General features: G+C 62.1%; 2 protein-coding genes across 3 annotated transcripts; one reads left to right on the forward strand and one right to left on the reverse strand.

The window, feature by feature from the left end:
• The first annotated feature begins 922 nt into the window (after positions 1-922).
• On the forward strand, positions 923-5,052 carry ASIC3 (acid sensing ion channel subunit 3). Of its 2 annotated transcripts, none has more exons than XM_037131966.2 (11): positions 923-1,688; positions 2,328-2,478; positions 2,650-2,777; positions 2,962-3,163; positions 3,287-3,343; positions 3,452-3,599; positions 3,883-3,974; positions 4,061-4,140; positions 4,238-4,309; positions 4,485-4,543; positions 4,855-5,052. In XM_037131966.2, the coding sequence occupies exons 1-11, from the start codon at positions 1,155-1,157 to the stop codon at positions 4,976-4,978; spliced, it is 1,647 nt and encodes a 548-aa protein (XP_036987861.2). In that variant the 5' UTR covers positions 923-1,154; the 3' UTR covers positions 4,979-5,052. The 2 variants fall into 2 exon arrangements, with proteins under 2 accessions (XP_036987861.2, XP_036987862.1); XM_037131967.2 differs by having other exon boundaries at positions 4,878-5,052.
• A 979-nt stretch (positions 5,053-6,031) lies between these two features.
• CDK5 (cyclin dependent kinase 5) lies at positions 6,032-10,117 on the reverse strand. Its single transcript, XM_053671825.1, has 12 exons — positions 9,989-10,117; positions 9,258-9,346; positions 9,097-9,164; positions 8,897-8,957; positions 8,738-8,794; positions 7,907-8,002; positions 7,709-7,783; positions 7,455-7,551; positions 7,215-7,285; positions 6,600-6,659; positions 6,412-6,492; positions 6,032-6,310 (listed from the first exon to the last, which is right to left on the reverse strand). The coding sequence occupies exons 1-12, from the start codon at positions 10,023-10,025 to the stop codon at positions 6,224-6,226; spliced, it is 879 nt and encodes a 292-aa protein (XP_053527800.1). The 5' UTR covers positions 10,026-10,117; the 3' UTR covers positions 6,032-6,223.
• Between the last annotated feature and the right edge of the window lie 1,257 nt (positions 10,118-11,374).

The following is an 11,374-nucleotide window of genomic DNA, read 5'->3' on the forward strand; positions in this document are numbered from 1 at the left end:
ACCTTTACGACCGGGGATTTTGTGGCACCAAATGACCCGGCCACACACTGCCATCCATAATGGAAGACTGGAAACCCCCAGGGTTCCTCAGGGGCCTGGTGACATGCACGAGGGTGTGTCCACAGAACAGCAGGGCATGCAGCCGATCAAACGTGGGGAAGTTTCCCAGCTGCTGGGAACTGCATGCGTATGTTAGTAAAACAAGATGTGATATCATAGGGCACCCAGGGTGGACTATGGAAGCTGGACTATGTTACCTGGGAGGGGAGAGCATGAGCCCGCCATCTTTGTGGTGGGGGCCAACTTCCCAGACAGGAGGGCCTGAAGAGGGGGTTGCTCAGGAGACAGCCCCCCAGGACATGGGCCCTGCAGAGGCCCCAGCCAGGCTATCCCAAGTGGCTGGAACGCCGAGGGACTCAGCAGGAGGAGGCAGCCGACGCCAGGCACCCCACCACCCTCCAGCCTGGTCAACAGCCAGCTCCACTCCAATGATGAGGTTAGTTTAGTGGGAAGAGAGGAGACAGGGAGGAGCCAGGCCTAGGGATAGTGACTGACTCTCAGCCCCACATACAGGGACTGCAGCTGGGACACCAGAGACCCCAAGGGCTCCCTGACTACCTCTGGGCTCCCCGACTACCTCTGGGATCCCCTCAGGCCCAAGCAGAGTCGCTGTGGTTTCCAGCTGGCGCCTCTGGCTTCCCCAGCCACGGTGCCCCCCCACCACCACGCTGCACTAATGGCTCAGCCTGGGGCCCCAGGGACCTCCCCGCCCCCCAGGCTGCTCTGCCAGGCCCCTTGCCCCCTCACTGCTGAAACCCAATCCTTTGCAGCAGCCCTGGCTCAGCAGAGCTGCAAACCAGCCCTGCTTGCCACACCGGCTGGGCTGCGCCCTACCTGCTCTCTGCCTTTGCCCGGCCCAGCGCTGAGTCTGAGGAGCCGCAGCCTGCTCCTGGGCAAGGCCAGCTGGACCCGCTAGGTCACCACATCCAACCCAGCCAGGCCAGTGCCCCCCTGCCTCACTCTCGGCCTCGACGCCTCGCCTGCACTCTCCGCTGCCTGGCCAGCCCCCCTGTTCTCGAACTGACCCTCTCTTCCTTCCAAGCCTCTGTAGCCTGGTCACCAGCCCTCTCCGTCCCCTCTCCGTGACTCCTGCCATGAAGCCCCCCTCAGGGCTGGAGGAGGCTCGGCGGCCGGCCTCGGACATCCGCGTGTTCGCCAGCAGCTGCACGCTGCACGGGCTGGGCCACGTCTTCGGCCCCGGGAGGCTGACCCCTCGCCGGGGGCTGTGGGCCCTGGCCATTCTCCTGTCGCTGGCCACCTTCCTCTACCAGGTGGCAGAGAGGGTGCGCTACTATGGTGAGTTCCACCACGAGACGGCCCTGGACGAGCGCGAAAGCCACCGGCTCACCTTCCCAGCCGTCACCCTGTGCAACATCAACCCCCTGCGACGCTCGCGCCTCACACCCAACGACCTGCACTGGGCCGGGCCGGCGCTGCTGGGCCTGGAGCCCTCCGAGCACGCGGCCTTCCTGCGCACCCTGGGTCGGCCCCCCGCGCCGCCCGGCTTCATGCCCAGTCCCACCTTCGACATGGCCCGACTCTACGCCCGGGCCGGGCACTCCCTGGAGGACATGCTGCTGGACTGTCGCTACTGTGGCCAACCGTGCGGGCCTGAGAACTTCACTTCGGTGAGCTGGCCACCCGACCTGTCCTGCCAGAGACCTAGGAGTGCCGGCCATCCCAGCCTTGGCAGGCAGACTCCCCCAAAGCTAGGGGACCTTAACACCCACGATCTGGGACCCTCTGGTTCCCAGCCAGGCTGCAGTGCCTTTCTGTTCAGCCCAGGAAGCTGTCCTCCGTGGGGCCCCCTCTGTCACTCAGCTGGACCGCAGTGTGCAAGGTCACACCTCCCAGCTTGGGACCTCGCCCCAGCTGGCTCTGGGCCCAGCTCTGGTCTGCGGAGACCCTGCTCCTGGGGGTGGGGGACCACAAGTGGGACTGCTCCAGGGCTGGAGACCCCGCTCGCGGCCGAGGGAGGGGCTGGCATTCCCTCTGCCTCCTCAAAGTTCTGCCGGCCCCGGAGGAGGGCAGCGGGGACCCCCTGCCCTGTGGCCTGTGTGCTTGGCTGGGGATAGAGGGGTGAGGAGGAGGTGAAGCGATGGAAGCGTGTGAGGGTCTGACTACATGTGCCTGTGAGAGGGAGGGGCTGGGGGTTCCCAGAAGACACCAAGTAGAGGACGGGGAGGGGAGTGGTCCCTCGGCCCTGCATGGGCCTGGCCGGGCCTCTTGCACCACAGTGAAGTCCTCCCCGGGGTGCCCACCTCCAGATCTTCACCCGGATGGGTCAGTGCTACACCTTCAACTCTGGTGCAGACGGGGCAGAGCTTCTCACCACCCCCAAGGGCGGCGCGGGCAGTGGGCTGGAGGTCATGCTGGACGTGCAGCAGGATGAGTACCTGCCCGTGTGGAAGGACGTGGGTGCGGGAGCCTGCGCGAATGAGGCTGGGGGCACAGGGCTGGGGTGCGACAGCTCTGGGAAGGCGAGGAGGAGGAGGGGGCGGGCAGGGGGGGGCCCACCACAGCCCAGGGGAGAAAGGGCTGCAGCCAGGGTCTCCCGGAACCCAGGCCTCAGCGCCCCTTCCCCCACAGAGGAGACCCCGTTTGAGGCGGGGGTCCGAGTGCAGATTCACACACAGGAGGAGCCGCCCATCATCGACCAGCTGGGCTTTGGCGCCGCCCCCGGCTACCAGGTGTTCGTGTCTTGCCAGCAGCAGCAAGTATCCTCCCCGGAGCCTCCCAGCCCCTCCCCTGCCAAAGCCCCAGACCTCAGCCCCCACCCCGCCACTCTTCAGACAAGTCCCTGGGGCCTCGGCCACCCCCGCCCCGCCCCAGTGCCTGCGGCTCGCATTCTCCCGGGGTGTTCTCCTCTCCCCAAACCCTCCTTAACCAGTGTCTTTGCAGCTGAGCTTCTTGCCCCCGCCCTGGGGTGACTGCAGCTCAGTATCTCTAGACCCTGACTTTGAGCCGGAACCCTCTGGTCCCCTGGGTCCCCCCAGCCCCAGTCCAGGTCCCAGCCTTCCCTATAGTCTAACGGGCTGTCGCCTGGCCTGTGAGACCCGCTATGTGGCTCGGAAGTGCGGCTGCCGAATGATGCATATGCCTGGTGAGGGGCTGGAGAGCAGAGGAGGGGTCCAGTGGGGAGGGGCCGGAGCCTGGGGTGGGGGTGGGGCGTCCTGAAGCTGTCACTCATACACAAACACCCCTCACCCGCCCCACCTCCCGCCAGGTGGCGCACCGGTGTGCAGCCCCCAGCAGTACAAAGACTGCGCCAACCCGACGCTGGGTAAGGGGCACACATCCCCGCCACCCGTCCCTACCCCGCTCGGCTTGGGACCCCCACCCCACAGCGGGGGTCAGGGACGGCCGTGATCCAGATCTCTGTGGCCCGCAGACGCCATGCTGCGGAAGGACGCGTGCGTCTGCCCCAACCCTTGCGCCACCACGCGCTACGCCAAGGAGCTCTCCATGGTGCGGATGCCCAGCCGCGCCGCTGCCCGCTACCTGGCCCGAAAACACAACCGCAGCGAAGCATACATCGCGTGAGCCCGCGGAGCCGGGGACAGGGGGCGTGGGACCTGAGAGGGGCAGGTGCCCTCCTCCAGCTAAGGGCGCACATCCGGGTGGGACACCAGTTTGCATGTCATCAAGGGGCTCCGGGACTCTGGAGAAGCTGCCTAACCTTTCTGCCACTGCGCCTTCTGCAAACGGGGGCGGTGCCGCCCCTCTCCGGCCTCTTCAAAGGAGTCATTGACCTGAGAACGTGCACCTGTTTCTTGTCAGCAAGGGGGTGCGCAGCGAACATTCCCGCCTCTTTTCCTCCAGGGAGAACGTGCTGGTGCTGGACATCTTCTTCGAGGCCCTCAACTACGAGACGGTGGAGCAGAAGAAGGCCTATGAGGTGTCGGAGCTGCTCGGTATGTGCGCGGTGCCTGGGGGTGGCGCTCGGGAGGGCCGGGTAGGACAGGTAGCTGTGAGCTGACCAGCGACCCGGTCTCCGCAGGTGACATTGGGGGCCAGATGGGGCTGTTCATCGGAGCCAGCCTGCTCACCATCCTGGAGATCCTGGACTACCTCTGTGAGGTGGGCGTGGGACCCCGGCTCAGGGAGAGGGAAGGAAGCAAGCTGAGGGACACAGGTGAGGGCGTGCGCGGGCCACCTTCCCCCTGCTTGCCCCCAGGTGTTCCGAGACAGGGTCCTGGGGTACTTCCGGAACCAGAAGCGCTCCCCAAAGCACTCCGCCACCAACCTGGTAAACAGCCTCCTCCTCCCCCTCCCTGACACCTCTGCCTGGATTCTCTGCCTGTCCCTGAACCCTGGAACGCCCTCCCTTCCCAGCTGGGCAGAAACAGGGGCAGGGAGGGGCATGCAGTGGCCCGGGCTGGGAGGACCCCTCCCCTCCTCTGACCCTCTCCCTCCTCCCACAGCTTCGGGAAGGGCTGGGCGGCCATGGAAACCAAGTGTCCCATCTCAGCTTGGGCCCCAGGTAACAGGAAATGTCCCTGCAAGGTCAAGGGAGGAGGGACAGATGCAGTCTAGAACACAGGTGGCACACACAAGGCCTGTGGGCCCGGCCCGGCACCGTGTTTCCGCCCAGTGACAGCACGGACCTCTCGCTTAACTGTTAAGGAGTAGTTATATTTACACAATCCTAAAATTACATTCGGCCCTTCGAAGGCAACTGCGAGGCTGATGTGGTCCCCGGTGAAAATGAGTTTGACACCCCTGCTCTAGAAGGTGAAGTTCAGGCCCAGAAGGGCAGGAGCAGGGTGGCGGCTTCGAGGCCTCCCACCCTAGCACCGCAATCCGTGTCTCCACAGGTCTCCCACCCCTCCCTGTGCCGTCACCAGGACGCTTTCCGCCTCCCACCGCACCTGCTACCTCGTCACACGGCTCTAGACCCGGTGCCTGTGTCATCTGAGCTGAGCCCTGACATCTCGGACAAGCTCCTGCCTGCATATCGCTGTCATTTCATCCCAAATAAAGTTCTAGTGCATCGGCCTGAGCTGCTCCTCCTACAGACAGGCTGGTTAGGCCAAGGTCAGCCAGCCGTCCTCAGTCACGAGACCTCTGCCAGCCACCATCTAGAGGACACGTGGCGGGTGGGGGGCTTCCCAATTAACCTCCAGAAGCCTCTCTGGGACAGAAGAGTGAGGTGTCATCCATGTGCACCTCGGAGGGAATGAGTTTGTCAGGGTGCCACCTCAGAGACAACGGTCCCCCGGTTCAGGGGACTGTGAGGGAGTGGCTGGGACAGGGCTCTGACCGGGAGCCTGGTGAGAAGTGGGGAGCAGGCAGGGAGAAGACAGAGACTCCCCCACTTTTAAGAACTCAGGCCCCAGACTAGACTCTTGTTCTCACGTCCAGGACCGAGCTCCAGCATGTGCCGTCGCCATGGGAACAGCTCTTGCTTCCCCCAAATCCCCACAACTGCAGAGCCCCCAGCTTGAGATGGTGAGGGGGTCCCCCTCCCCACTTCTACCAGTAAGGGCACGCCCAGGCCCCAGCCCACTCTCCCTGTTCTCTGCCTCTATACCCCAAATATTATGACAGTTAAGGGGGCACAGAGGGGTGTCCCTGATCCGACCACGTCTTTGGGTCTTTCCGGTCCCAGCCTGCAGGCCTAGGAATGGGGAGGATGAGGACAGAAGGGACAGGGAGAACCACAAGGAAGCGCCGGCCCTTTTCTCCTGTTCAGATCCCGGCCGCCTGTTCCCTCAGGAGAGTCTCAGGCCCTCGTGGGCAGAGAGAGGGGTGTGCATGGCACATAAGCACGTGTGTGGGCACAGCACTGCCCTGAGCCCGGCCTTATGGGGTGGGGGTCAGAGCCGCCGGCCCCCAGCCTCAGGCCACAGCGGGATGGGACGACTGGGCAGCATCCCAGCCGGAAGCGGCGTTGCACGGGGCCGTGGAGCACAGACCCTGGCCCAAGCCCACCGCCCCTCAGAGCCACCCACGACCACACCAGCCAGACTGTGGGAAAGGAGCCAATTTATGAAATTAAATAAAGTCTGTGGAGGGAGACCGAACCCAGGTAAGGGCGCCTCCACCCCAGTGGGCCCAGCACAGCTGGGGCTCAGCGCACCGTGTGTCCTTGCTTCTCTGCCCCTCCGGGAAGGGGGCTGAAAGAGGCCAGGCACTGGCCTGGTGGCCAGGGTCCGGGAGCCTAGGGCGGGCAGAAGTCAGAGAAGTAGGGGTGCTGCAGGGCCTCCTCTGCCGAGATGCGCTGGACGGGGTTGCACTTCAGCAGGTTCTGGAGCAGGGAAGGAAGGCGGGCCAGGGTCAGGCAGGGCCAGGCAGGGCCAGCTGCCTGAGTCCCACCCTCCCCCAGGCCCTCCCCCTGCCCTTGGTCACCTGCAGCAGGTCCCTGCCTGTGGCGTTGAGCTTGGGAACGACGTTCACCAGAGACGTTGTGGCTGGGTACATCGGGTAGGGCTGTGAGGACAGAGCCAGTCAGACCGGGGGTGTGCAGCAGGGGGGCTGTTAGGGCTGAGAAGTAAGAGGGTCTGCCAATGAGTGTGAGCCCCCCATGCCCGTCACACCTTATAGTCCGGCAGCTTGGTCATGGCGGGCCACTGCTCCTCCGTGGGTGTCCCCAGCAGTGTGTCCAGAGGGTCAAGGGTCACTCAGTAGTGCAAAGGGTCAGGGGGAGGGGCTCTTCTCCCAGGAAGGAGTCCTCAGTTTATCCCCCAGGTCCCAACAGAAGCAGCCCCAGCACAGGGGACCCTCCTTTGCAGTCCCACCAGCGTGGCGTTAACCACAGGTGCCGCGCTACAGACACACCCGTGAACTGCAGTGGCCTATACCGTAATGTCTGTGGCCTGAAGGGCTGGCCAGCCTTCCTCGACCCCCACAGATCCTCCCGCTGACCCTTTTGGCTCCTTGCTCCTAAGGAGTCACCTCCCGGCTGGAGGAGCACCCTCTTGGCTTCTTCCCCAAGGGGTCCCTCCTTGTCCACATGTCACACACTCCCCAGCCTGCTGCCGCACTGCAACAACCAGGGGTATCCGCCCCCCTCTGCCCTCCGCCCCCTGACCCTCAGAAGCTTGCCACAGCCCCTCACGTGCTGGCCCAGCCCCTCGCCACCCTTCCTTCCTGCACTCTGAGCGCCTTCAGGGCTCATGACTCCCCTTGCAGAGGACTCGAGGCAAAGGATATCGGAAGATCCTCTTCAACTGGTCGTCTACGTCATTGCCAGGGAACAGGGGCCGCCCCGCGTTGGCCAGCTCTGGGTGGGAGAAAGAGGAGGGGGAGAGGAGCTGATGCGTGAAGAACCCCTCATTCCAGCAACACCCCATCCCTCAGGGCCCGGCTCCTTGCCCTGGAGGGGACCCTCCCGACCCTATCTGTCAGCTCAAATGGGAGGGAAGGTCCTCTGCCGACCCCCAGCACGTCACCTGCAAAGATGCAGCCGGCTGACCACATGTCAATGGACGTGGAGTACAGCTTGGCCCCAAAGAGGACGTCTGGTGGGCGGTACCACAGTGTGACCACCTGGAAGAGACCCCACCCGCAGGGACCCCCCACTTAGAGGGCTGGGAGGAGGAGGCTCAGAGAGGAGAATAGAATGTTCTGGGTCCTGCAGTAGGAGCTGAGAGATGCTCACTGGGGGTGTCCCCCTCACTCCAATACCCCCCCACCCCCAACTTACCTCAGCCGAGTAACAGCGGACAGGGATCCCGAAGGCTCGAGCCAGCCCAAAATCAGCCAGTTTCAGCTCCCCGTTCTGCAGGGGATGGAAGAGACAGTGTGAGGGCTGGCTCCACGCACCCACGTTCCCACCCAGCACCCGCATCGTTCGGCTGATGGCCCAGCCTCCCCCGTCTCCCTCCTTCTCCCTGAGAAGTACCCTGTTTATGAGCAGGTTCTGAGGCTTCAGGTCCCTGTGCAACACGTTGCGGCTATGACAGAATCCCAGGCCTTTCAGCAGCTGGAAGAGGAATGACTGGGGGGGGGGCGTCAGACCGAGGGATCGTCAGCTGTGCCCAGCCGTGGCTCACACTCCCCTCTTCACCTTCTGCTTTGCCTCGCACCCACCTGTCTTTCAGCACCTAGCTCCGAGATACATCCTTTGTGAATTATCAAGAACTTAGTCTATATTATGCTAGGTATGAGAAGTGACCAGTGAATGGGAGTCCTGGTCCCCCACCTTTCTGGAACTTGTATTAGAAGTGACCAGTGAATGGGGGTCCTGGTCCCTACCTTTCTGGAACGTATGACCTACTGGGCCTTCCTACCTTCCCAGCCCACACTGACCTCCCCTCTACCTGGCTTCATTTGAACACACATCAAACCGTCCACATGCACCTATATCATGCTGTATTATCATTTAGCATTTTTTTCCCCTGGAACCTGGGACAAGGCGCTTGGTCTCGGGCCCAGAACAGCGCGTGGTGCCCAGCAAAGCATTCAGTAAATATTTGTTGAGTGAGTAACCTATCTCTCCAAATCTCCTTTTCTCATCTCTCAAGCGTAAGTCATTATCGCTGGGACCAGAACATTGCCGTCAGGTCAGAGAGATCACGGGCAAATGCTTCTGGAGAGCAGAAGCGGGACTCTCTCAGTCCCGACACCCAGTGCGTCCCTGTTCAGGCCTGCCCTTGGTACCCAGAGAGCAGACGCGCTGGGCACAGGCTGCAACCCCGGCCTCAGTGGGGCCCCCAAGCTCCAGTCTCCTCACCTTCACAATTTCAGGGTCTAGGTCACCATTGCAGCTGTCAAAGTATTTCTTAAGGTCCTAAAAAAGTGATGGGGGTGGGGGAATGAGGCAGAGTTTAACCTCAGTCTGGGCCCCTCCCATGCCCACCTAAGGCAACTGTCCCCAGGGTCCTCCTTGTACCTGGTCACAGAACTCAAAAACCAAAGTCAGCTTCTTGTCGCTATGCAGGACGTCATGAAGCCTAGGGGAAAGGGAGGGCTTAGCCAGGCAGACCCACAGGTGTGCTCCTAATATCCACTGTCAGCCCAGCCCACCTCGGGGCCCCCGCCTCCTCCAACTGGCCACCTAAGCAAGGAGGACCCTGCCCATCGTCTACACACCTGACGATGTTCTTGTGCTTCAGCTCTTTGAGTAGGCAGATTTCCCGCAGGGCAGAACTCGGCACTCCCTGCACGTGGGAGGGGGCCGGGTGGGCAACAGTCACATCCCACCCAGGCTGGGCCCTCACTCACCCCCCCACCCCCAGATGCCCCAGTCCTACCTCATCATCGTCATCCAGCCTCACTCGTTTCAGAGCCACTATCTCATGAGTCTCCCGGTTTTTGGCCTTGAACACTGTCCCATAGGTACCTGGGAAGAGGAGGTTACAGGTGACAGAAAGGATGGGGAACCCTTCCCCCCCCCCTCCCAAGAAGCCCTTCCCCGAGGGGAGGCATCATGGGAGTGCATTATTTCTGATTCCTGGAGAAGTAAGGGAAGAGGATCAGGGTAAAGGCCGGGTGTGGCAGAGCTTTGTGGATGGGGATGTGGCAGAGAAAGGGGCCTGCAGAGGCGTAAGGGGGTCGCCAGCAGGGAGAGACTGTGGCTGCCAGGTAGGATCTAAAACGAGGGCGGTGCTTTGCGGGGCCGGGAATAGTGAGCAGGGGTCTCGGAAAGGGATGAGGACTGGCAGGAATGTTGAGGTTGGACGTCTGCTGCCAGAACCGAGGCTGGGGGTGGCTGGGGTTCTGCAAGCGGTGATGAGGCTGGGGGCAGGGCATGCAGGAAGTGCTGCGGTTCAGAGATCGGGCCTACAGGGAGTGCTAAGTCTGGGAGGGGACTCTGCAGGAAATGCTAATGGCAGGATTGGTGTCAGCACCGGGTGCTGAGCTCGGGGCGGGGGCCGTAGCAAGTGCTGAGGTCGGAGTCTGTGGGCATTGCTGATGGTAGAGGAGCCAGAGATACAAGGAATGCAAAAGAAGATCTTGCAAGAACATCTCGTGGTCCCATTACCTTCCCCAATCTTCTCCAGTTTCTCGTATTTCTGCATCGCAGCAGCCGCGGGGACCCCTGCGGGCCCTCCGTTCTAATACTCTGGCCCCGGAGATGCAGAGGAGGCGGCACCCCAGCTCCGGCCCTGCCCCGCCCTCCTGCCTGCGCATGAGCTTCTGGAGCTTGTAGTCCTGAGACTCCCAGGTTTCCCGATAATGCCTGGGACCCTAGACAACAAGAGGACTACAACGCCCAGCAGGCTGCGCTCAGGCTCTCTGCAGCAGTCGCTTCCCGGGACTCCGGTTCCACCACGGAGGCAAACCCTGGACTTCAAGTCCCAGGAAGCATCACGTGTCCGCTTTCTGGGCGCCGGGGCTTGGCGCCAGGGCTCCCAGTGTGCTCCGCTCTGATTACTTTCTTTGACCACCACCTTCTTATGAAAAAGGCCCCTCCAGGACTACACATTCCAGATTGCGGCAGGGGTGGGGGTTGGGCGCTCTCTCAGGTTTGGGATTAGGTGGCCTACATCCTGGGCCCAGGTGGCGGCTCTGACCAGGTTGATGGTGTTGAGGCCCCAACGACCCCCTGACACTCTCAGAACGGCTCTCTAGCCCTCCCCAGGCTGACCCCAGGGTTGATTAGGGAATGACTCCGGGCCATGTCTTCCTGATAATGACTTTTACGGGGACCAGCTGAACACAAGGCTGGGCAGGGAGGCAGGTGCTCTGTTTGAAACTGTATTTAACACATGCCAGAGACCATTCTTTTCTCTGGGCCCCGTTTGTCGGCTTGGACGCTCCAGTGGCTGGCTTCACTCTGACATCCTGAGGAAAAGTGGCCACAGCGCTGTGAGTCGCACCCCCCCCCCCCCCCCGCCCCTGGCCCCACAATCCCAGGCCAGTCTCCAGAATCCAAGCCTACTAGAGCCAGGGTGTGGCCGAGGGCTGGCAGGTTGGTTACCGCCCTTAGCAGACAGAAGCACAGACAGATGGCTACACTTGCAGCAGCCTTGACCTCATCCCTTAAGGAGTTGATTATAGATTTGCTTGCACTGCTCTCTAATTGTCTTATGATTGCATTTCTGAGGGCTGTGAAGTGGACGAAAAACGGTCCCAAACAGCACATGGCGCAGGAAGCAGAGTTGATGCTAACTATTTGTTAATCAACTCCTTGATACCTGAACGTTTTCTGCGTTCACAATTCTGTCCTTCACCCAATGGCAGACGATAGAAAAGAAGGGAAAAGGCCCTGGCTGATGTAGCTCAGTGGATTGAGCGCGGGCCTGTGAACCAGACAATCATGGTTCCATTCCCAGTCAGGGCCCATACTGGGGTTGCAGGCAGGTTCCCTGCAGGCCAGTTCCCAGCAGGGGACGCATGAAAGGCAACCATACATTGATGTTTCTCT

The sequence above is a fragment of the Artibeus jamaicensis genome, unplaced genomic scaffold (genome assembly GCF_021234435.1).
Source record: "Artibeus jamaicensis isolate MK-2021 breed Jamaican fruit bat unplaced genomic scaffold, CSHL_Jam_final contig_718, whole genome shotgun sequence".
NCBI classification, from domain to species: domain Eukaryota; kingdom Metazoa; phylum Chordata; class Mammalia; order Chiroptera; family Phyllostomidae; genus Artibeus; species Artibeus jamaicensis.

Coding starts and splice junctions, on each gene's coding strand:
- ASIC3 (XM_037131966.2), top strand. CDS start 1,155: ATGAAGCCCCCCTCAGGGCTGGAGGAGGCTCGGCGGCCGGCCTCGGAC. Junction 2,479..2,649: donor GCCCGTGTGGAAGGACGTGG/GTGCGGGAGCCT, acceptor CTTCCCCCACAG/AGGAGACCCCGTTTGAGGCG. Junction 3,164..3,286: donor CCGAATGATGCATATGCCTG/GTGAGGGGCTGG, acceptor ACCTCCCGCCAG/GTGGCGCACCGGTGTGCAGC.
- CDK5 (XM_053671825.1), bottom strand. CDS start 10,025: ATGCAGAAATACGAGAAACTGGAGAAGATTGGGGAAG. Junction 7,286..7,454: donor AGCCGGCTGCATCTTTGCAG/GTGACGTGCTGG, acceptor TCTCCCACCCAG/AGCTGGCCAACGCGGGGCGG. Junction 6,660..7,214: donor AGTTGAAGAGGATCTTCCGA/TATCCTTTGCCT, acceptor CCTCTGGACACA/CTGCTGGGGACACCCACGGA.